The following is a 23,232-nucleotide window of genomic DNA, read 5'->3' as shown; positions in this document are numbered from 1 at the left end:
CAGTTGAGTGGTCAGATCCACTGACCCACAGTTTGACTGGTGTGATTCCAGCTCCCACAGATGAATGCTGTCGTTGTGTCCTTGGGCAAGACACTTAACCCACCTTGCCCCCAGTGTCTGCATACCCTGGTGTATGAATGGGTGAGTGGTTCCTTGTTGTAAAGTGCTTTGAGTGCCATAGAAAAATGTGACCATTTACCAAGGTCAGTTAAAATACAATCAATCAATGAACCTGTCCAGGGACAACAGGTGGAAATTAGCACTGACGCTACAACCTGATGTACAATGCATCTCTCCTGTTAAGGTTTATGCAAAAATTGTGCTCTGTCTCAAATAAATAAATATAAATGCAATGATTAATAAAAAAAATAAATAAAAAAATTATAAAATATCTGCTTGGAGAGGGGACACAGGGCTCAAATCTGTGACTGTCGCTGGTAAATGGGAATGTCTGGTCAGCCTAACTATAGGAACTGTTTCATGATTCCAACAGTTTTTTGCATGATTGCTTACAATTCCTTATAACTTTTAGATAGTTGTATAATTAATAATAGCTTTACACTTTGATTAATCCCTCCAATGTTTTCTTATAGACATTTTCTTTGCCAAGACACTTCCACCTTCCCTGAAATGACATGTTCTCGTAACATAAAATGATTGACCACTACTTAAAATCTTGTAAATAGGATGTCATAGATTTAATTTAGACTTTAATCATTCACAATTAGTTCCATTAAAAAGTGTAGAAAGTAGTAACATTAAAAACATAGGTTGCCAATTGCATTCCAAAGCAGGTATTTATTGTTGCTCAGTGTTAACAATACCTGGCAAATTGAAATGTATAAACTTGTGAATAGACATAAGGAAATTGTATTCATCAACAAGCATAAAGTCCGCCATCTTTTATCTTCACAAGTGAAAAACATTTAAAATCAGAGCAAAAAGACAGGTTCAAGTCCATTGCAGGGGTTCTGAGTAACTTCCACTGCAGTTTGTGACCAAAACAAAAAAATATTATAGAAATCTCAGTTCCATAGACTGTATAAAGAAGTGGACTGAGGGACAGACGTTCGGCTCCAGTCAAATAAAGCTCATCGAGGCTGCAGTTATAGGAACCAGGTTAGGAATGGGAATTTATTTACAGACAAAATGGTGAAATAAAAACACCAGGATCATGTAGAGCGGGTTAATATGAACATTTTAAGAGCAAAACGACGAGGCTCACTGCAGTAGTTGGAAGAGAGGGGTGACAATTTTCCAATATAAAGTCAATTGGAGCCAGATTTGAAGGAGCCCAATGCTCACTTCCTTGCACGTTATGTCCATTTTTATATACTGTCTATGGAAGAAAGTGTTACTGTATAAATCAATTTGCATTTAGTGTCAAAAATAAAACTATAGCCTGCAACAGACCTGCCCAGTGACAAGTAAACGACACAGAAAAACACGACAGACATAGCAAATTCAAACTGGAAGAACAGGTTTGTATCAAAAGTCCTGCCGAAATCCGTAAACATCAATTATAATTAGCTAAAACTTGTGCTGTCAGCCATGCCGCCATGCAGGATAAAATATACAGCAGTTGTGAATCATATTAAAATTCTTATTAGCAAATTCAAAACCATTTACACACAAATATCAGGTTTCATAATAGTCAAAGCCATGCATACTCGTCTGCATTCATATTAAATTGCTTGCACGCCGACAACTGTGATCATTATTTGCTGAAAATCTGCCCTCAGACTTCACAAAATACTGAAATGTTTCAATGTATGGCTTTATTTGCTTACTCCCAAGATATATTTGCGGTTAATGTGTAAGGTAAAATAATAATAATCCAAAGTTAAAATATTAAACAGTCGTCATGTGGTATTGCACTTCGTAATTGCATGTGTTGGTATTGAACAGTCCAAAAGCAGGGCTGGGGGTTTATGAAGGCTTAAAGCAGGAGTCGGGCTGCCACATTCGTAAATCCACCAAAATCTGATTCAGTTTCTTCATCCACAAGTTCCTCTCGTCTTTCGTGTCTGCGCTCAGCCAGTTTCTGTAGAGCCACAAAAAATTTAAAGTTATTTCTAAATCAACTTGTGGTAAATGGTTTGGTCTGTGTGAGCAATGTGATACTTTGCATATGTGCGGAAATGGGCGGAGATGTATAATGATTCCCTGTGATCCCAGCCCCCTGTGCCTGTGCTCTACTCACTTGGTGACACACATGGTGTTCATGCACTGGCTGACCAGCGTCTCTCTGTCGTCTTCTCTCTGGGGTCTCACTGTGATCAACTCAAACGTGTTTGGTCTGGCGCAGAACTCGCGGTTCGCCGGCTCCACCTTCTTACTCGTGCAGTTGGCCAGATTAATGCGGCCAATGGGACTCTGAAGGAACAGACACGAAGGACTTAAACAAAATGATTTATATTGACAAGGGATGTAACAATAACCGAAATATCGTGATATCGTATCGTCATGGACCATCACAATATATCGAATTTCAAGTCTCTTTGCTTAAATTAAGAGTTATGGTGCAGCAATAGCTAACAAAAAAAAAAAAAAAAAAGACAGAGGGAACTACATAGGCCATGATCCTTTGCTCTAGTTCAGTGTAGACTACAAGAAGGAATAACAGTTCTAAGCACTTTTAAGTCTTATTTCTTTGGATTAACTCTTGTCAAGGCATTTTAAGAGGAAAAAGTAGCATATTAGCCTCCGCAAAATATCGCAATACTCTAAATATCATACTGTGAGGTTCATACTGTGATGATATCGTATCGTGAGACTTGGATATTTTTACATCCCTAGTATTGACATCATCCAATTTGTTGCCTATTAAAAAATGAAAAACTTTGGACTGGGTACTATAAAAGGCCTTTTTATGCCAAAAACTAAATTAATAATTGAAATAATGAACATTAGGTACAATTATTTTGTAAAATGTGTATCACTAGTACTGCTATTGACAAACATTTAAAAAATGTACCAGCTGTACAGAAAATATAAAGCATTAAAATATAAAATTAACCCAAAAAAAAAGGGAAAAATGAATAGATATAAACAAAAGACTGGGGAGTATAACTTTCCCAACGGCCAGTGTCACCAGTTAAATTAAGGCCAAGCCAGAAACTTAACAAAACCAGGGAATATAAAGAACTTAACTCCAAGTTTAAACCGGGTCTATACCAGAGCCATGATAAACTTAAACTTAATAAGAATGTTAATCTCACCTTTCTCCTCTCATCGTCGGGATAGGTCCAGTAGGAGATGCAGTACCCAGAGAGGACACACCACCTCCTGTGCCACGCTCCGAACCCACTCACGTCCTCAAACATGGTCTGTGGAACATTACAAACATCAATACTCTGCTCAGACAAATACATCCGAATAAGTAGCTTTGATTATTTGACACTCACCAGGAAGCCCCTCTCTTCCACATTGGAGCCCACCTCACACTGCAGCTTCATGTAGATGTGACCCTCCAGGGGGCAGAGGAAGGGCACCTGGATCAGGAAGTGGTTTAGTCAGCAAATTGATCAAATGTTCGTTACAATTCTGGGTTTAATCAAACAAAAGTTACGCAAGCTCAGTTCAAAAGCAGAATCAAGCCACTCTGTATCAGTTAAAGTTAGTGTTAATGTGCAAAGATTTGGTTAGTGGCCCCAGCGCATTCCCCAAAGCACCAGCCAACAGTGAAGGGAGCAGTAACCTGGTTAAGAAAAGTGTCACCGAGAAGCTCTCTCTCAATTCCTTCACATTTGATCTAAAACAAAAATAAAGTGAACGCATAAATTACTGTGGGAGAAAGAGCCGGCCAATTTTCTGTTGTCATAATTAGAGACAAGAGAGAAAAAGGATCCTAGAGAAGCAGGAAAGAAGCAGTACGGAGTTTTAGGCATGTGTGAAGCAAAATGGTGTAAAAGAAGGTGCAAAATTATTTAAAAAAAAATTATTTAAAACCTGGTTGAATACACTGCATTTTACCAAGGAATCGTAAAAAACAGAGCAGCAAAGAGTAATTGGAATAATCGTGACCAACTGACTTGTGAAATGGTTAATACAAACTCAAAAACACAGACTAAAAGCACTGAGGAGGCCCTCCATAGTCTAATTTTCAGGCTCATAGTCTAAAAACTGAGCCAAAAAAAAAAAAAAAGGTAACACAAAGGATTCTAAAAATGTAGTATTATTAAAAGCATATATAAGTGACCATTTTTAATCTATATCAGTTCTTTTTTGTTCATTAAAGGCAATAAGTGGCATTTATACACCAAAATATTGTATAAAATAAAATGATTCAAATAGGGATCTCCTGTGCCACTATAGTCTGAGTATAAACTTATAGAAAACACAGTTTAAAGACATAAGAAGGACAATTTTTATGTCCAAAAAACATCTAAGTGTGATTTTGAAAGAGTAATGTAAATTTAACCAGAAACAAAAATGAAAACCTGACTTATTAAATTGTCTATAAAATCATTATCAGTGAAAGCAGCGAGCAGAGACTGAAGACAACGACCTCGTACACATTTTGGGACACACATGGGCAAAGTTTATACAATTTGCATTTTAATTAAGCAAACAGCGACTTTCGATTGAATACGCACAAAAGCACGTCGGATAGAAGATTAACCAAGTAACATTTTATTACCTTCTCCAGAGGAAACTTGTTCTTCCCGATGGAGGAGAGGGTGATTTTGTGAGACCCCACCAGGATAAAGTTACTGGTCCGGACGGCGTTTGGACCCCCAGGACTGGCAACAACTGGAACAGAGAAAAGCATAGGCTACTTCTGAAAATACATTTGTTTAAAAGTAATAAAAGTAAAATAACTCTTTTCACATTGTATCTTCTGCACATATACAAGCACAATTTGGGTTTTGGAACATCCATTACACAATAGTTAGTTACGAAATCTTACTGATTTCTTGGAGGCAGTTACACACCAGGAACTATAAAAGGTCGACTATTGCTTATCTGAGCGAGCCGCCCTTCCTCCGCCCATCTCAGGGAGGGAGGGGGAGACAGGCGTGCACCCTGATAGTGGTAGGAATAAACTTTTATACAGCGTTCAGCCTTATTATGTGTTGGACCCGGAATCGGACGAGGACTTTGAGGTGCACGAAGCTCAAGCACCGCGTCGACATCAGCTGAACATTACTGATTGGCAAAGTATTAATAAACACTAGTAGATAAACTTATTATATTGTGGACCCCGCAGTGTAGAACAATGAGCTTATGCTGTCGCTTTTGTTTAGGTGTTCATGTGGGAATTGTCAGCCGATGCGAGGCGGAGGCGGAGGAGCGTGGAATGGGGGCGAGGGTGAAGCGCTTTCTGCTACGTCAAACGCGTCATAGGTGTAGCTGCCGCGTCATCGTTGTAGCAGCTTTAGTTCATTGCCACGTGGGAGGGTGGCAGAAATACGCTGCAATTTGTTTAAAAAAAAAAACACCAAATCAATCTAAAAAACACTTAGGTGACATATACAAGGCCCACACATCACTCTTTGAAGGTAGAAAGCTCTGAAAAGTTGATTTTGCATGAGATGGGCCCTTTAAATAAGAAACTTAAAAAGATTGTGTACATACCTGGTGTCTGCCCACTTTTCGTGATGGCAAGGAATCTCTTTGGAGTGATAGCCTACAGAAAGAAAAAAATAGGTTCACATTTCTAAAATATTAAAGTAAAACATATGAAAAATAAAAACAGAAAATCTAAAACATATCTGTAAACCGAAGAAGCTTGAATGAGCTGCGAAACGTATGATAAATGATTGACAAAAACTGATTTTCTTGTTTGGATCCTACTTGGACGACTGAGGGATTACACAAACGTTTTGATGATATAGTGAAATAATTTTTACACCTTTTGAAATATCTGCAAAATGTACCGTTCCCCAGCAAATTCTGCCGTAAAGCTACAGCCTATCCTCCGTTTTAAACCTTTAGAAAGCCATGACACCAAGTGAATCAATCATTAACTATTAAAAGACCCAGATCTGTGTAACCCCCTCGCTCCCATAATGCAGTGCTCTCCCCCGGCACCCGTGGGACTGAGCTGACAGTTCATACCGACATACACAAATCATGGGCCTCGTAAACTTGCTGCCACACAATCTGAACACGACACACCGGGGTAACAGAATTATTTAGGAGCTCTTTGACTTGAGTCGTAAACCAACAGAAAGCAAATGGAGCCGTTTACCTTTGACTTGTTGATTTTCTTCTTCTTGTCAGCGCACATCTCTCTCTTCTGGACCTGAAAACAGTACAGGTTTTTAAAGACTAGAAATGATCTTGATATTTATATTAATCTGAAAATTATTATGTATAAAATAATGTTTTGGCTGGTGGTATAAAAGGTTAAATAAATACAGGGTTCCCACTCTTTTTCACTGACAAAATTTCAAAACTTTTCCATGATCTAAAGCGGGTATCCCCAGGTTTGACTACCGTATTTTCTGGGCTATAGGGCGCGCTCTTAAGCCTCTAACCGCATCAAAAAATGACTGTGCGCCCTGCAATCCAGAGCGCCCCATACACAAATCCACTCGGGTGTCCCAGCACGACTTCAGTAAACTATAAAGTCGCACCACCCACAGAACACACAAACACACACGGAGCAGACAGTGACCGCACAGCGAAAAACACCCACAGACACACTCATCACTCCACGCCGACGAGGAACAGAACGAACAAACGAACCGAAAAAGAGAGTGCAATGTGCCACTTCTAGACACGACTGAACAACTGAGTCACTGCGAACACGCCGACAATCCAGCGGCCCCAGACAGCACCCTCCCTACACGCCACAACTGAACAAAGCCCAGAGTCACCGTGAACGCCACAAACAAAGTCCCACTGACCCATCCAACTGTTGTGTTTCGTTTAAAGTCCGGTGCTGTTTATTTGTGAAAAAAGTTCGAAAATAGACCATTTAATGACAGTGCGTTTTATAATCCAGAGCCCGGAAAATACGGTACTCCAAATTTAAGATGTTTTTAAGTCCACTTAATGGGTGCGATGTTGGTCTTAATTTTCATTTATGTGGGCGAAAAACACCAGATTAAATTCTGACCAACCAACTACTATATCTAGAATCTAAGAGCCACTGTGATCCATCCAACGTCTTCCTCCACTCGACTGATTGTTTACTCATTGCTGCCAGCGTCAGGAACCAAAGTATTGTTTGTGCAGACTCCAAATTCGACGTTCATTTCATTCTTTTTTTTTCCCTCCCTCCGTTTAACATCACACTGCAGCCCGGATGAGTGGACAAAAAATAGGCTAATGAAATTTAAGCCCTTTGTGGAAAAATATAAGACTTGGACAACATAATTTAAGACTTTTTAAGGCCTTAATTTAGGAACAGTGAATTTAAGACTTTTAAGACCCTGTGGCTACCCTGTTAAGTGAGTTTTTCATGATTTTACGGCACCCTACATGTGTAGAATTTATTTATTTATTTTATTAAGACAGAGACAGCGCACAATTTTTACATTCACCTTAACAGTAGAGATGTAATGTACCAGATTGTAGCTCCAGTGCCAATTTCCACCTGTAGCTCCTGGGCAGGTTCATTGATTGATTGTATTTAACTGACCTTATCTATTAACTGTTCTTTCTGGAGACCTGTGTAATGAATTGATCAGACTTTTAGGGCTAAATATGAAATGTTAACCCTTTCCACTCACCTTATGGTTTGGTATTATAGTTTAACATTCAAAATACTGTCAGTGCATTTATTGTTGTCTCTTTTAAACAAAAGGCGCAAATGTTCAGCAATAATTATAATAATGAAAACTTAACAGAACGATGTAGTTGTGTGAAAGAGATACTAAAATTTCCACGACTTTTCCAGGATTTCCATGACCGTGGGAACCCTGTAAATAAAATAAGCACAGAGGAGCCACTTACCAGACAGTACACCTCAATCATAATTTGAAAGTCACTGGAGACGTCGGCCCTACAAAGAAACACAGTGAGCCGGTGGTAGTGCTGAGATCATGTATCAGCTGTTGAGGTGATAGGGCATGTTTATGCTGCTTTAGTGCTACTTTACTTACATGGTGAATTTAGTGGGGAAGGTGAGAGTGTCTCCGCTCAGTCCTCTGTGTGTGCTCGCTAAAGGAGTGGCCACGGTGTTCTCTGCTCCGGCTCGGATCATCACAAAGAACGAGTGCTTACTGCTGGCTTCTGTAAAGGCAAAAGAAAAACAATAACATCTTGTATTACATCATCTATTCCACTAAAACAAAACTTGAATAATGAAAAAAAAAAACTAAAATGTCCTGTATCAGAGCATGGTATATTATTATATAGTATTATAGTTATACTGTTATGAGTGACATTTTCAGGGCCTTTCATTATTCAAAAGATCTAATTCAGGGGCCTCCAACCTTTTGCTTCCGGTGAGCTACCTTCATGAAAATTCCAGAGAGCTACTCATTTTTAGCCTGATTCATCAGCCAGTTTCACTTCGTAGAAACCATCTGACCTCGCAGCGTTGGAATTAGTTTGGTCGACGGTAGGCGGGTACGTTTTGTCATTTAACCAATCGCTGCAATTTGGTCGTGACGTATGTAATGCGGTGCTAACGGGGCTAAATGGTATATTAAGCTTTTCCCAAATCCCGTAGGAAGAAGGACAATAATGTCTTTCCCCTTGATAAAATTCACCAAACATTCTCTTTCCAGCTTTAAATCCTCGATCTCTGGAATCGTTGATAACACTGAATGTATGAGTCTTCGCTGATTGGCTGGTGCCCGAACTTGCACTTCTGGTGTTTTTGCAAACCGTCTATTGTATTCTGATTCCTGACCTAGTCGCTGGAGAGAAATGAAATTGAGCGGAGGCACTAACTAATTTTAGCTGCCACAAGAAACTGAGAAACGAGCAATGGCATGCTTTGGACGGGGTACAATTAGATGCATATTAAACATAAACAATTATCCGTTTATTAGTGCACAAGTTAGGTATCAAAATAACACATTTACAACGGTAAATAATCATGTTTTAGTTATTAAGTACAATACATATAATTCAGAAATCCCTTGGCGAGCTACAGGTTGGAAATCCCTGAACGCATGGAGAATTGTATCAAGTATTTCAACAAAATACCAGCACATAAAGTGAAAATAGCTTTAACAGCATATTTAATACAGATGCGTACAATTCTATTATTATATACATATTTTATACAAGTTTTCCCATGTTAAATTGACGCAGATAAACAACTGTTATTGTAATTTGCTGCAGTGAAGTAAAAGACTTGATGACAGATTTCAGATAGGTCTGTCATGATAATTACTACATCAAGTATCATTCAATACATGAGGTGGAACAATATTTTTAGGGGATAACATTTTTTATCATGGACTTTTTTTTTGTACTAGTGGGAAAATGTTGGTTATTTTTATGTTGTACAATGAGATTTGAGCTTTAGAGTGTTAAATTTTGAACGTCTATGACTCATTATGACACAAATTAACTACTAAAGTGTTGAAATCTGTTGTTTATTTATTACAACTCATGTTTTTTTTTAACAATATTGGACATTAAGAAAACTTTTTGTGGCTAATTCTGCTTTATGCTTTGGTTTCAATATTATCGTCTATTGTCACTGACCAGATTACGACGCATACATATTTAAAACCGTCTCTTACCAGGTTTGTTGGCGGTGGAGCAGACGAAATCAGCTTTGAGCGGCAGTCTGAGCTCGTGCAGGGTGATAGAGCCGCGGGTGGCAGACAGTCCGGTGGAGTCTGCTGGACCTGGCGCCCTCTTCTGTCCGGACGGGTCCCCTTTGAGACGGTCCAGCTCAGCCTTCAGAGCCTCACGCTTCTCCGCTGAAACAGTTAGATTATAGTTAAAATAGTGTTCACTTTTGATATCTGGCATTTTTCTTTCATATTACATACATACATCTTTTCATATCTTCACATATTCAAGAGTAGTTTCGCCTCCACTCAATTCTCGCTCTTATATGCACTACTAAAAAGCTTGGACTCACTCTCTCATTCACTGTTTTTTTCTAAGTGTTTACAGCTTTCTACATTTAATATAAATACATAAGTCATATTTCATGTCTTCTGTAAGATATATGGAATTTGGTAAAGAAAAAACTAAAATAAAAGTAGTAAACAAACAACAACAAAAAAACATAATGAGATGGTGTGACCAAACTTTTGAATGGCAGTGTATGTAGATCAAAACTTCTAAAACTCTAAAAAAGAAAAAGGCTCAATATTCAGGGTTCCCTCTCTTTTTTACTGACAAAATTTCAAAACTTTTCCGTGACTTTTTCAAGACCTAAAGTGAATTTCCCATGACACATATTTATGTATTACATATATTTATTCATGTGGGATAATCTATTTAGACATTCTAAATAGATCTGTAGTTCAAAATTTGGTAAGTTTCTATGACTGAATTCTTGGTCTGAGTCAAATTTGACCTGAATCATACTGTGACGGCTTAAGAAATGAACAGTTTGTAAAGGTTAAAGCTCACAAGAGTCAGTTTGGTGTAATATTGGATCTTTAATATCATGGAATATTACCAGGGTTCCCACTCTTCCATGACTTTTTCATGACCTAAAGTGAATTTTCCATGACTTTACGGCACCTATATGTGTACAATTGATCAGACTTTTCTAAATATGAAATGTTAACCCCTTCCACTCACCTGATGGTTTAGGATTATAGGTTTTTAACATTCAAAATACCGTCAGTGCATTTATTGTCGTCTCTTTTAAACAAAAAGCGCATATGTTCGGAAATAATTATAATAGTGTAAAGAGAACTTAATAACGCCGAAATTGCGTGGAAGAAATACTAAAATTCCATGACTTTTCCAGGCCTGGAAAATGACATTTTCAATTTCCATGACTGTAGAATACCCTGAATATTGCCCTATGTAAGTGATTCATTTTAGGATTGGTACTTGTTTAAATGAGTTTAATTGTTTTGATACAACACTAGTTTTAGTTTTGGTTAGGATCAGAGTATTTATTTTTGACAACCCAGTGTAGATCTGATTTTTCATGTGGGCGCTTTCGGCTCCATCAACTCTGAATCCAATTGACTTTACAAAGATGTTCGTATTAAACTACTCTACACGATCCTGGTGTTTTTATTTCGCTATTTCACTATCCATAAATAAATTCCTACTGCTAATATGGAACTCCTATATCTACTATCCTCGTGAGCTTCATTTGACTGGAGCTGAACGCTGTGGGTGACATCACACTCCCACAGTCCATTTCTTTATACAGTCTGTCTACAGTATTAGTTTTGCTGGACTCACTTGCCACCAGCAGCAGCCTCTCGGCCTCGGCCTCGACCTGAGAACCTTTTCCGTGCTCCTCGTCGGTGCAGCAGTTCAGAGCCTGACTCGCCTGGTGGATCACCGTCTGCTGCAGGTTCATCTCATTGGTCAAAATCTGAAACAACATTAACCCTTAAAAAGGAAACTGAACGTAGAATGTATTTCAAATGAATAGTTTGTCAAGATGAATCCATTTATACATTATGTAAAAACTTAAAGATAAGGGAACACTTCTATAACTACTCAAGACTTGCAGTGTTCTTAGTTCATGCATGTTTGAGTAATTTTTCGTTCACCTACTCCCACTCTCTGCCTACTAGGGGTGTTCAAAAATGTCAAAATATCAATATATCGTATCGTTTAATGTGATGATACAGTATTAATATCGTGGGCTGCTGTATCAATATATCGCCAAGAGTATTTTTTTGTATATTTTACGAAATTATTTTGTTACAGCTACAGTTTTGTTGCTTGTTTAGAGCAAGGGTATCTAAAATTTCCTCATTAAGGGCCACATATCTAAACCTAGACAAAGCGCAGGGCCGATTTAGGTCCATAGACTGATGGTTATTACAGTGAATAATTGAAATATGCCCATTTATAAACAGGTTAGAATGAGACACCGGAAACTTATCCAAGCTTAGATCCTAAAAAAGGACACACTAAATATTTGATGTTCAGAACTTTCACTCAAAATTACTGCTTGAGGAAATATGGGCCAGTTCACCTAGGGTTCTGAGGGCCAAGAAAATTTGGTCTGAGGGCCGCATTTGGCTCCTGGGCCATAGTTTGGAAATGTCTGGTTTAGAGGAAGGAAACCCGTTTATGCAGCACATTGGACATTTTCACTGTTTTTCATATTAACTTTGTACAAGAAGTGGTTTAACAAAGACTTTTAGTATCACAGCCACGATTTAGCCTTTATTTTTTATTGACCGTATCAAATCAATTTGAAATATATCGTATCAAATTGAAAGTTCACAGTATCAAGATATGTATTGTATCGTGGCCTATATCGCAGCCCTACTGCCTACTGCTCTGTACCTGCAAGAACTGCAAAAATTTAAACTTCAAGGTCATACACGCTGGGTTAAAAATGTCAAATAGCCTTTTTTTAAAAATAAAAACGGCTTTGATAAATAATCAACATGATATTTTCGGTTACACAGCAAAAGAAAAATAAAATGAGATAAAACCAGACCAGTTATATATGAATGATAACCTGTTGAATAATGTTGAATTTAGGATTTAAATTTTATTCCCCTTAAAATCATCAAGCTAAATACGACTTTGAGACAAATCCTTTCTGACTGGATGTTTGTAGAGCTTGTACCTTCATCCTCTGCTTCACACTGAACAGACTGGAGCCTCGTGGTTCCTCCTTTCTCTGGGACACATCCTCTTTCCTCACGATCACTTGCTTTATACTCGGCCTGTCGGTTTCCTTCACTCTGGTGGATCTGTACGCGTCAATGCTAATATACAAAAAAGAAATCACGTGTTATTTCACAGCTGCGGTTTCGTGTATGACATCTCCGAAAGTCTCCGTGCCGGTACCTGTAGGGCAGCCGGTGCTCTGGGCTCAGGACGTGGATGCTGTCTGAAGAAAGAGACCTCCTCAGTTTGGTCCTGGGGGTCTTCTCCAGAGGGCTCTTCACGATGAAAGAGCTGGCTGGAGTCGAGGTCTGTGGAATAAAGAAAAAAAAAAATCTAATACATATTGTTGATCATGAAGTTATTTCCTGATCAAACTATAAAAAATCTTAAGACTAAACCAGGGTGGGACAAAATCAAAGCTAAATTTGCAAATTTTTGCCCTTTTCAGATCTTGTGTTGTGCCTTTAAATATTCAAGAAGAACAGTTTTAATCATGACTTTCATTTAGTTTGACTGATTTTGGTGCTGGTTTAATCTTGTTTTTGATTAAGTTTTTCATTTGAGAGCTTGACGGATAAAGATTTTAAGTGTTTTATACCATCATCCCGTCCGGACTCTTTGTGACGGCCGCCACAGTCTCGACCAGCGGAGCCAGCAGAGACATGGAGGAGATGTTCAGAGGGATCTTCCTCCTCCTCTTCATCATCAGCTGTGCTCTGCTCCTCGCTCTGCTCCAGGACGCCTTGGAACAGCTCGTTGATGACGGCAGAGTTGATGGAGCCGTCCACGTTCTGCTCGCTGGTCAAAGATCCGTCCACGTTCATCTCGATTTCGTTCACTTCCTCTTCCCGTTTCTTCTCTTCTTCTGGACTTTCGCTGACTGGTTCTACCATAATCTGGCTGACTGATTTCAAAGGGCTGGACGCTGAAGCTGGAGGTGAATCCAGGAATCCTAAAACACGTTGGAATTTTAATGAAATTAACAAACACGCATCACTTTGTACTAATTGCTGTGGTCAACGATACAAAAATATTTAACCAAATTAAAGCCACACTGCATAACTTTTTAGCTAAAAATACACATAAGTAAATTCTGTTTCTTTGGGGTGGTTTTATTGCTCTGAAAAACACAGAAAAACATGCATCCTAAACGAGTGGACTTGCATCTCTACAATAAAAGTGAAAAAATAGCATAGGACACTCAGATGACGAATGCCTTAGACAGATATTTTTCTTGCTTTGGACCACAAAAAAAATATCTGACAAAGCCTTTTTATGCTGAAACATTATTTAAAAATGAAAAAACCTTTTGGGCATCAGCCATTTGAGTGTGCTGTGCATTTTCTCACTTTTATTTTGCTGTTCCTTGCATTTGCACCTCTACAAGAACTTTGGTGTGCATCTTCTGTTTCATTTTTCGCATCTCTACTCGACTCCTGGAGGAAAAAATGTTGTTCCTTTTGCTGTAATATCCCACATTATGGCATAAAACTGATTTAGCTCATCTCCATAGAGAAAGTTCCTAAGTATGGTTTTATTCAAGCAGTTGATGTGCCAGCAGTAGAAAGTTACGCAATGTTGCTTTAATGTAAAATCTGTAGCTGGGTAAACAATTACAACTTAACAGGGCACTAGGGGTTTGCAAAAATATCGAAATATCAATATATCGTACAGTTTAATGTGATGATGCAGTATCGATATCGTGGGCTGCTGTATCGATATATCACTAAGAGTATTTTTTGGTGTATTTTACCAATTGTTTTAATTATTTTGTTACAGCGCTACAGTTTTGTTGCTTGTTTAGAAGAAGGAAACTTGTTTATGCGACACATTTGACATTTTCACTGTTTTCAATGATTAAAATGTTTGTCTTCTCATATTAAGTTTGCACAAGAAGTGGTTTAACAAAAACTTTTAGTGCCACAACCATGATTTAGCCTTTATTTTTTAATGAACAGTATCAAATCGATTTTAAATATATTGTATCAAATCGAAAGTGCACTGCATCAAAGTATGTATCGTATCGGCAATTTCTTAATGATACCCAGCTCTACAGGGCACTTGTAAGGAAGTCAAGATTTAGTGACGATCACATTATTTTCAGACGCATAAATTTGATGTAAATATTATGTAAATTACCAAACATTGTGATAAACTTAAATTACAAATATGCAGTGTTTTCCACCCAAAAAAATCTCTTAAAAAGTAGTGTAAAAGTAATGCAAAGTACCTGATCGAATGCTTTTGATGGGGCTCTGACTTTTGTCAACAGAGGGCGCTGTTGGCTCATCTGAGTGACAGGAGGGCGCTTCACTCTCCTCTGATGTGCTCATTGGTTTCTGATGCAACAGAAAAAGAATCATTAAACCTTTTTGTAAACAGACATCCAACGTTCTGTGATCACTTTAGAGACTTTACGGACCGCTGTGTCTGTGATTGTCTTTTCCGACCCTTCGTCCTTGTTCTTCCACATGTTGTTGGCCTTTTGGAAGCGGTTTCGTATGAGAGCCAGCTCCGACTCGCGCTCCTGAAATTATGAATAAGTTTATTGATACTTTGCAGCTGTCGTCAACATTCTCTGGGGGTGTGAAGGTAAATGAAAGCACTACTGTTAGAAGCTCAAGTTAAAATAAAGCTCTGATTAAGTCTAACACAAAATGACCAGAAAGAGCTGACTAAAATGGAACTACAACAGGTGAGAGGATTAATGCACTTAAACAAGCCTCTCATATGATTTACACGATTTACATTGGGTAAAATAATTTGTCAAACACTCTAAATTTGTCCAGATGAACCCACCATCTTCTGTCTTTGGGTGAGGTCTGCAGACGTGGTTTTGGCGGCCTGAGCGGCTCTGAGCTTCTCCTGGACCAGCCTGGTGTTTGGGGTCACTGCTGAAGTCACTGTGGGAGTCTTTGGCTGACTTCTGCCCGCTACAGGAGTGCTCCCGTTGGAACGCTCCTGGCATTTTTCTCCAAAGCGCTCCAGAAAAGACTTCACACCTTCAAGGAATTCAAGACGGTCAGGGAAATTATGTATAGATTATTATACTCAACATTTGTCTTTGGATAAATAATGACATTTTCTGATGTAATTGTACTAAAATGTGAGTAAATTGTTAAAAGTACTTTGAGGGCAGTACGTAGAAGTTAACGGACCACTTTGGGCAAAAGTTTTTTAAAATATTTACAAAGTAATCATGGTGTATTTCAAAGCATTCAACTACCAACCACACAGAAATTTGATCCAAATATTGCTTTAGCAAATTAGCACATACTGTTGTTGTGTTCTTGAGCAATCTCCTACTCCAATCTTATAAACTGGAGGCTGTAGCTCGTTGCAATAAAAAATTAACAAAAAACAAAAAACTCCCAAATCTTCACGTGCCTCCCTGGCTGTCCATGTGTTTCAGAACAATTAAAAACTGTTAAATAAGATTGTGCATTTTAACATAACTTACTGGGAGTTCCAGCAGTTTTCTCTGGATAACTGGAGCTCAGATCAGCAGGTTTGACCCGGATCTCTGGTTTGTGTGGACTGGGCATCACCCCCAGAGGTCTGGAGGGGAGCTGGTTCTTCAGGGGGCTCTGGGGAACAGGTTTGGGCGTCTCCTTCAGTGGACTGGAGGACAGCTCCAGCCTGGAGGTCCTCTGAGGACTCTGAGCCGATGGTGGGACAGAAGGGGCTTCGGCCTTTTGAGGGCTGGGTGGGACCACAGGGGTGGCCTTCACCGGAGAGTTTATAATGGACTGAAGAGAGATAGAAAAGTTTTTATCATCAAGGGTGTGCAAAAATATCAAAATATCATGATACTAAGTTTGATTACACAGTATCGTTATATGGCATTTTTTACCAATTTTTTTTTTTTACCCACACCATAATTTTGTTGCTTATTTAGTGGAAGGAAACTTTATGCAATACAATTGACATATTCACAGTTTTGATGAGTAAAATAGATGGCTTTCGTATTAACTTTGCAAAAATAGTGGTTTAAAAAAGAAATATTGTTGCTAAAACTATAGCACTGAGACAAAATTTTGTAAAATTTACACAAAAAAAAAGTACTCTTGGTGGTATATCGATACAGCAGCCCACAATATAAATACTGTATCATCACATTAAACTATACGATAGATCAATATTTCTGCACACCCCTAGTTCACAAACTAAAAATGTTACGCCTTTAGCAGACTTCAACATGTTCCTCAAAAGGCACAGGTATTACATTTGATGTAAAAGCTGCAGTAATTTAAGGGGTGTGCTGTAACTGTTTGTGTAATTTACCTGATTAGGTTTGGTCATAGATTTGTCTTGAGCAGTTGCACTCGTCACCACAGGTCCAGCAGGTTTCACACTGCTGTTCGCCTCTCTGATTGGAGCTTTATACACAGAGGCGGGTTTCTCTGGTGCTGCGCTTTGTTTTGGGATGTTAGCGTGGCTCAGGTCATCCTCCCACGAGCCGATGGTGGCCGCCAGATTTGCCAGTCGGCCCTTGCGCCCTACGGGAGTCCCAGAGCACAGAGAGGGGGCGGGGTTAGGTGGCACCTCCGGCTGTCTCTTCAGCATGGAGAGGGGGGTGCTGTCTGGAACTACCGCTGGGTCTGCTGGGTCAGAGGGCACGAAAAAACAGATCAGTTGCGTCTTTGTTTATCTGACTGACATGGTAACAGTGAATAACAACTGTTTTATTTCAGAACTGTCAAAGTGAAGAGAAATTACGGTTGCTTGTTTATGGAACAGTCCGAATAACTATTATATTTTATGAGTCAAACTTTAAACAAAACAAGACATCCTAATAAGATTTCAGTTCTTCCTCTAAAAACCTATTTGCGCATAGGGTTAAAGTATATTTTTTTCAATTGTAAAGAAGCAATTTCAAAATATATTTTTGTAGGAATGAACCACCCAACCCAAAAACAGGGAACAAAAAGAACCTTAATGAAAACTTATATTTGCTTAAACTGTGTGACTGATTAAAATAACTTAATTCTAAAAAAAAGGGCCCATATTACACTATTTTTGATCAGTGTTATAATGTGTAATAACTTCCTCATCACAAACATACCTGAAGTTGGTGTTTTGTTTAATTCACACATGTTTAAAAGCACAAACCCTGCAAATTTAGATCGAGTTCTTATCTCAAACTGAAAACACTCTTGTTCCACCTTGTGACGCCATAAAGTAAAACAGGGTGTGTTCCACTGTGTTTTTAACTCCTGTCAAGCTGTAATCACTACCACTACAAGACATCACAAGGTAGAACAGAGCATTTTGAGCTTGATAGAAAAATAAACTAGGATTACTCAAACATGTGTGAATGAAACAACACAACAACATAACTCCAGGTCTGTTTTTGATGAGGTAGCAACACTATAACGTGACTTAAAGCTCACAATTTCATGCACTATAGGAATATTAACGGAAAAGGAAGTATAATGTAATGATAACAGACCAGTATTATGCAATCATTTTTGTAGCTGTAGCAGCGTAGCTGTGGAACACTGTAGTGAGTTTGGATGAAGAAAAAGAGGTAGAGCACTTCACTGGGTCATAAAAAAGTACAAAATAGCAGTACAGGTGCTCTACGAGGATTAAAACAGCGGTCCTTAAACAGAAAATTACCCTTGCTAGAAAATGTAAAAGTGGGCAAAGTATAAACCCGAGGCACTCCGACTGAATATATTAAAAGTCCTTTATTTCATGAAGGGACGCCAACACGTTTCAACCAACAAGATGGTCTTCGTCAGTGCAAAGTGGTCACCAAGTGTAATTTTCTTTTTAAGGACTGTAGTCAGTTTATCAAAGAATATGAATATCTCTTCCCATAGTAAGTGTGAAATTGAAATAAAGTCTTGTGTTCAAATATGCGTCTGCTCTTACCACCTCCAGCCTCCCAGCACTTCCTCTGGTCGGCCAGCATCTGTAGGCGGGACCTCATGCCTGTTGCGAGTGGGACACTCCTCTCCTCCTCGGTCCTGCTCTGGTGCAGTGAAGTCGTGACCTCCATCTTTTCCTCCTCCTTCTCCTCCTCAGCTCTCCTCTCCAGCTCCACTTGGGATGGGACATCGGGTCGACTTGCTCTCTCCATAGAGGGGGTACTCCTGACGCTGGCGGGGCACACGGGGGGTTTCTTGTCGTTGGGAAGGTCCTGGAGCTGTGGGGTCAAAGATCGTGGCACCACTGGCTCCTTGTTCTCCTCGTCTGCGATGGAGGGTTGCTGGTTTTCCCCTGAACATTTGCGTTTGGACGGAGAGGGCTTGGTAGCGGCCTGTGGAACTGAATGAAGATGACATGATGAGACATTTTATTTAGTTAGTATTAGAGGTTTAAAATGGGCCTGTCATAAAACATTTTGAAGCACGATATATTACTAACAGAGATAAACTGCGATAAACAATAATATATAATAATTAAAAGGGCCGACATTACATTTTCTGATCCATGTTGTAAATTAATGTTGTTTTCTCATCAAAAACAGACCTGGAGTTGAGTTTCGTTTCATTCACACATGTTTAACACACAAACCCTGCATATTTAGGCTGAGTTCTTCTCTCAAACTGAAAACACTCTGTTCCAACTTGTGATGTCATGTGGTAATACAGGGCATGTTCCAACCTTCACTAGAATAATTTGAATAATTTCAGCCCTAGAATTGCCAAACTGAACTAACAGTAAAAGGAGCTGTTAACTTGACAACTCCCGCTTCATGACATCAACATGACAAGATGTAACAGAGTATTTTGTGCATTAGAGACAGAATTAATAAAAGGGTTACTCAAACAGGTGTGAATGAAACAAAACACAACTCCACGTACGTTTTTGAGGAAGTAATATCATCCTATTTTTGTTGTAATATGATAAGATTTGAGCTGTAGAAAGCCGAACAAAAATCTCCCCATTTTTCCAAAGAAAAAATGCTCACGATAAATATTGACCTCCTAAATATACTGTTCCAGCTTTCACATACTGAATGATAACTTGATATAGTATTTACCTTGACAGGCCTATTTATAATAAAATGGCATAGTGATGAGATTCTACCTTTATCAATGGGAGGCTCACAGATTAAACTGTTGGTCTCGGTCAGAGGCTCTCTGGGCCGTTTCACCATCTGTCTGTTTGCAGCGTTTGGTCGTTCTGCCATTTTTTTTTGCAGATTCTCACGACGAGCTCTGGTCCGCTCCAACAGTTTCTGCAGCAGAGAAAGAGAAACATTATTTCCACAGAGACCATAGCAAGTAGATTGTGTGACTGTGCAGTACAATATTTTTCTATATTTAGAGGGAATATCTTTTTAGTAGTATTTTCTATTCATGGCATGATGTCAATAACTGAACTTCCTAGCATCACACATTTTCCTCTCATAATGATTATAAAACTAAACTTTAGTATTGTCATACTCACACATCAAGCAATAATGCCAAAAAAAAGTAACAGCAGTGCCTTGTGACTTTTTTGGTGGTTCTAAAACTATACTGCTGTTGTCACATTTACTCCACCAGTGATTCAGAGATCCTTCTATAGAAAAACCCAGCAGCAACAATGGCAATTAAACAAGTGTCAAATCACTTACTGTCAGTAACTTCCCTCTGCAGTAAGTTAAGCACTTGCTACATTAAATTTGAAGGAAAAACAATCTTTTTTGGGTTTATGTGAGAATTTGTGCAGCATAGTTCACAAGCAACTGCTCCCTTTTTAGTAATGCTATAGGAATAATATATAGTGATTTGCTAGAAATTTTAAAATATGCAATACGTCTCAGTTTACAATTAACCAAACAAGCATGTTTCTGAGTGAAAATTTAACCTTCTACACTCCAGTTCCTTGGCGAATGCTTATCACCATACTGCTACTATTCCGGTTGATTACAAGACAAACTGAGGAAACTTGTGACATTTCAACATAACTTATCCATGTAAATCTAGAAGTGCACAAGCCAGGGTGCAGTCAGTGTACTTCCTTTACTTGCCCTCATTACACCAACACAGCAGACTCTGTCTAAAATAGATAAAGACATCTGCTTTGTCCTGCCCTTCCCTTTTCCTCCATTTGACCTGCTCTCATCTGGATCTCACGCGCTGCCAGCCTGTCACACTCTGATGAATAGTGCTGTACGTTAGCTGCAAGCCCAAACACATTCCAGGGAGCAACAGCAATGAGCAGTGGAAAACCTCAAGTCACTTTTTTACTGCATTCCCAAGTCATGAGCCACTCCTGCCCCCAGTTACCACACTTCAAATTTGAATTCTACTGGCTGTGGAGGGCTGACACAGCGAAGCATGATCACATCTACATATAGGGGCAAAAAATAGAAGCCTGGCAAAAAGGGAAAGCACTAACTGCAGAAATAGCCAAATGAGATCATGCCAACACCTACGAAGGAGACTGACTTATTTGCAAAGAAAGAAAATGAAAAGCATTAGTTAGTTAATACAAAAAAAATATTACTGACGATTGATCAAGTAAAAACATTTAAAGAAAAAAACACAGCTAAACAAAACAATTAGCAGTATTATTATTAGTAGTATAGTATTTAATAATAAAAAGTAAAAAGTGCAAGTTTTTGACAGTTTTTTTTTTTTAGATTGGAAAGTCAGAACAAACCAAAGACAACACGTGCCACGTCATTATTGCATGTTGACTGTAATTTAGCTTTAACATTTTAATTTACGCACGCATCAAAACAATAAATGTGCACTTTATGACGTTTGCCATTAACCAAAAGGTGTGTATGGTCAATCTGACTAAAAAATACAACGATTATGCTGGAGTTTGTTTTTGAGACATTACAGGAGCTCTTCGCGTTCACGCTAGTTAGCAGCACTTACCTCAGTAAACGGATCCATGTCGAAAAGCGTGTCCCCGATCCAACGAAGTGTGAGATTAAATGTATATTACAAGTCTAGCACGGGTTAATATGTGTAAAAACAAGACGTGAGGGGCTCTTCGTCCTGTCCTGTTCCTGCCCGGTGCTTCTCTCTGACTCTTCTCTCTGCGCAAAACAACAAAGTTCAAAATTTGAATTTCAGCGCTGCGGCTACTGCGCAGGCGCCAACAGCTCACCGGATGTGCAAGGAGCCAATCAGAAGCGAGGATCGGGGCTTTAAATATCTGAGCGTCACGTAGCGTCAAGCATTTTTATTTATTTTATTTTATTTTTTACGTAGCGTCACAGTCTTTTTTTTTTTTATTCTTTATTAATATTTTTTATTTTATTTTATTTTATTATTTTTTATTTTTTTTACGTAGCGTCACTGTCACGGCGGGTGGTGTCGTACAGTCTTGGAACGGTGGAGTTGAAATGCAAATGTGACACTTCTGCTTTTGTTGAGGGAGACTGCCAGGCACCACGTCCACACACAATACACATTTTCAGTGACTGTCTCCCACACTGCGACCACTTTAACAGCAACGGTAGATTTTTTTTGCATGTTTTTGCATGGAAAAAAGAAGAGCTACACAGGGGGACACTGGACAAATTGCTCTGTATCATGGACAATCCTGCTCACCCACTGCACCCATGGATCTGCACCAGACTATAGAGAAATACAGACAGATGAGCATATTATCCAACAGGCTCCTACAGCTGAGTTCAAACACTGAGAGATACAGGATTATGTTCATATCATATTCCATACAAATGTACAACAACACCCTTATGTAACAGATAATACTCCCAACAACTGTACAACACCACACCTTTATTTAACAGATAATACTCCCAACAACTGTACAACACCACACCTTTATGTAACAGATAATACTCCCAACAACTGTACAACACCACACCTTTATGTAACAGATAATACTCCCAACAACTGTACAGCAACTCACCATTATGTAACGGATAACCCTATGTCCTGTCAAAATCATATCATTGTTGCACTGTCTTCCTATGACCTCTTGTATATATGTGAGATTTTATATTTTATTAATAATTTTTCTATTTTATTTCGATGTGCACATTTACGTTTACATAATCATGTCTCATTGTGACCTGTGTCTTGTTATCTTTTTTGCTGTTTATTTAAAATGTATTATTACCATTTATATTTTTTCTCTTTGTTATTATATTATATTGTGATGTGTGAGCTACTGTGTCCAAATAATTCCCCTTGTGGATCAATACATTTTGTTTAAGTTCCAGTGAGTCATACTGCACATATTGCATTTGCTGCAGTCCTCCTCCTGCTGCTGTCAGACTGTAGTCTACAATAAAAAAGTATAATGAACAACACTAGCTCTATGCATTTGTCACCCACATGTAGCGTGAATCTTAACTGGTACAATTTACGTAAGTGACATTGCCTGCTCTTTACTTATTTAATATGTCCATACAGCACCTACCTTGTTTCTGAAAGGTCATATATTCTGCAAAACTGACTCATTTGAACTTTTATCAATATTAGAATACTGTTACCTTTCCAAAAACATACTTGGAGTTGTGTTTTGTTTTATTCACACATTTGAGTAACGTTGAGTAACCATGGAGTAACACGTTTGAGTATAATATAATATAAAAATTTAAATATAGAA

The 23,232-nt window shown here is 38.6% G+C and overlaps 1 protein-coding gene across 1 annotated transcript; it reads right to left on the bottom strand.

Moving 5' to 3' along the window:
- Positions 1 to 674: 674 nt before the first annotated feature.
- On the bottom strand, positions 675 to 21,732 carry LOC110161210 (anillin, actin binding protein). Its single transcript, XM_055157472.1, is given in 24 exon segments — positions 675 to 2,044; positions 2,204 to 2,376; positions 3,222 to 3,329; positions 3,408 to 3,494; positions 4,643 to 4,755; positions 5,581 to 5,632; positions 6,064 to 6,108; positions 6,197 to 6,250; positions 7,909 to 7,957; positions 8,058 to 8,187; positions 9,657 to 9,839; positions 11,299 to 11,434; positions 12,653 to 12,794; positions 12,877 to 13,004; positions 13,295 to 13,378; positions 13,380 to 13,648; positions 14,927 to 15,035; positions 15,119 to 15,223; positions 15,496 to 15,698; positions 16,157 to 16,445; positions 16,981 to 17,300; positions 18,577 to 18,972; positions 19,738 to 19,888; positions 21,525 to 21,732. Coding segments are annotated over 24 exon segments (3,459 nt in total). The 5' UTR covers positions 21,543 to 21,732; the 3' UTR covers positions 675 to 1,929.
- Between the last annotated feature and the right edge of the window lie 1,500 nt (positions 21,733 to 23,232).

This window comes from Boleophthalmus pectinirostris, unplaced genomic scaffold, assembly GCF_026225935.1.
Source record: "Boleophthalmus pectinirostris isolate CB_2022bp ecotype Guang Dong unplaced genomic scaffold, ASM2622593v1 HiC_scaffold_21, whole genome shotgun sequence".
NCBI lineage: Eukaryota > Metazoa > Chordata > Actinopteri > Gobiiformes > Gobiidae > Boleophthalmus > Boleophthalmus pectinirostris.
This window is presented reverse-complemented; position numbering and strand designations above follow the sequence as displayed.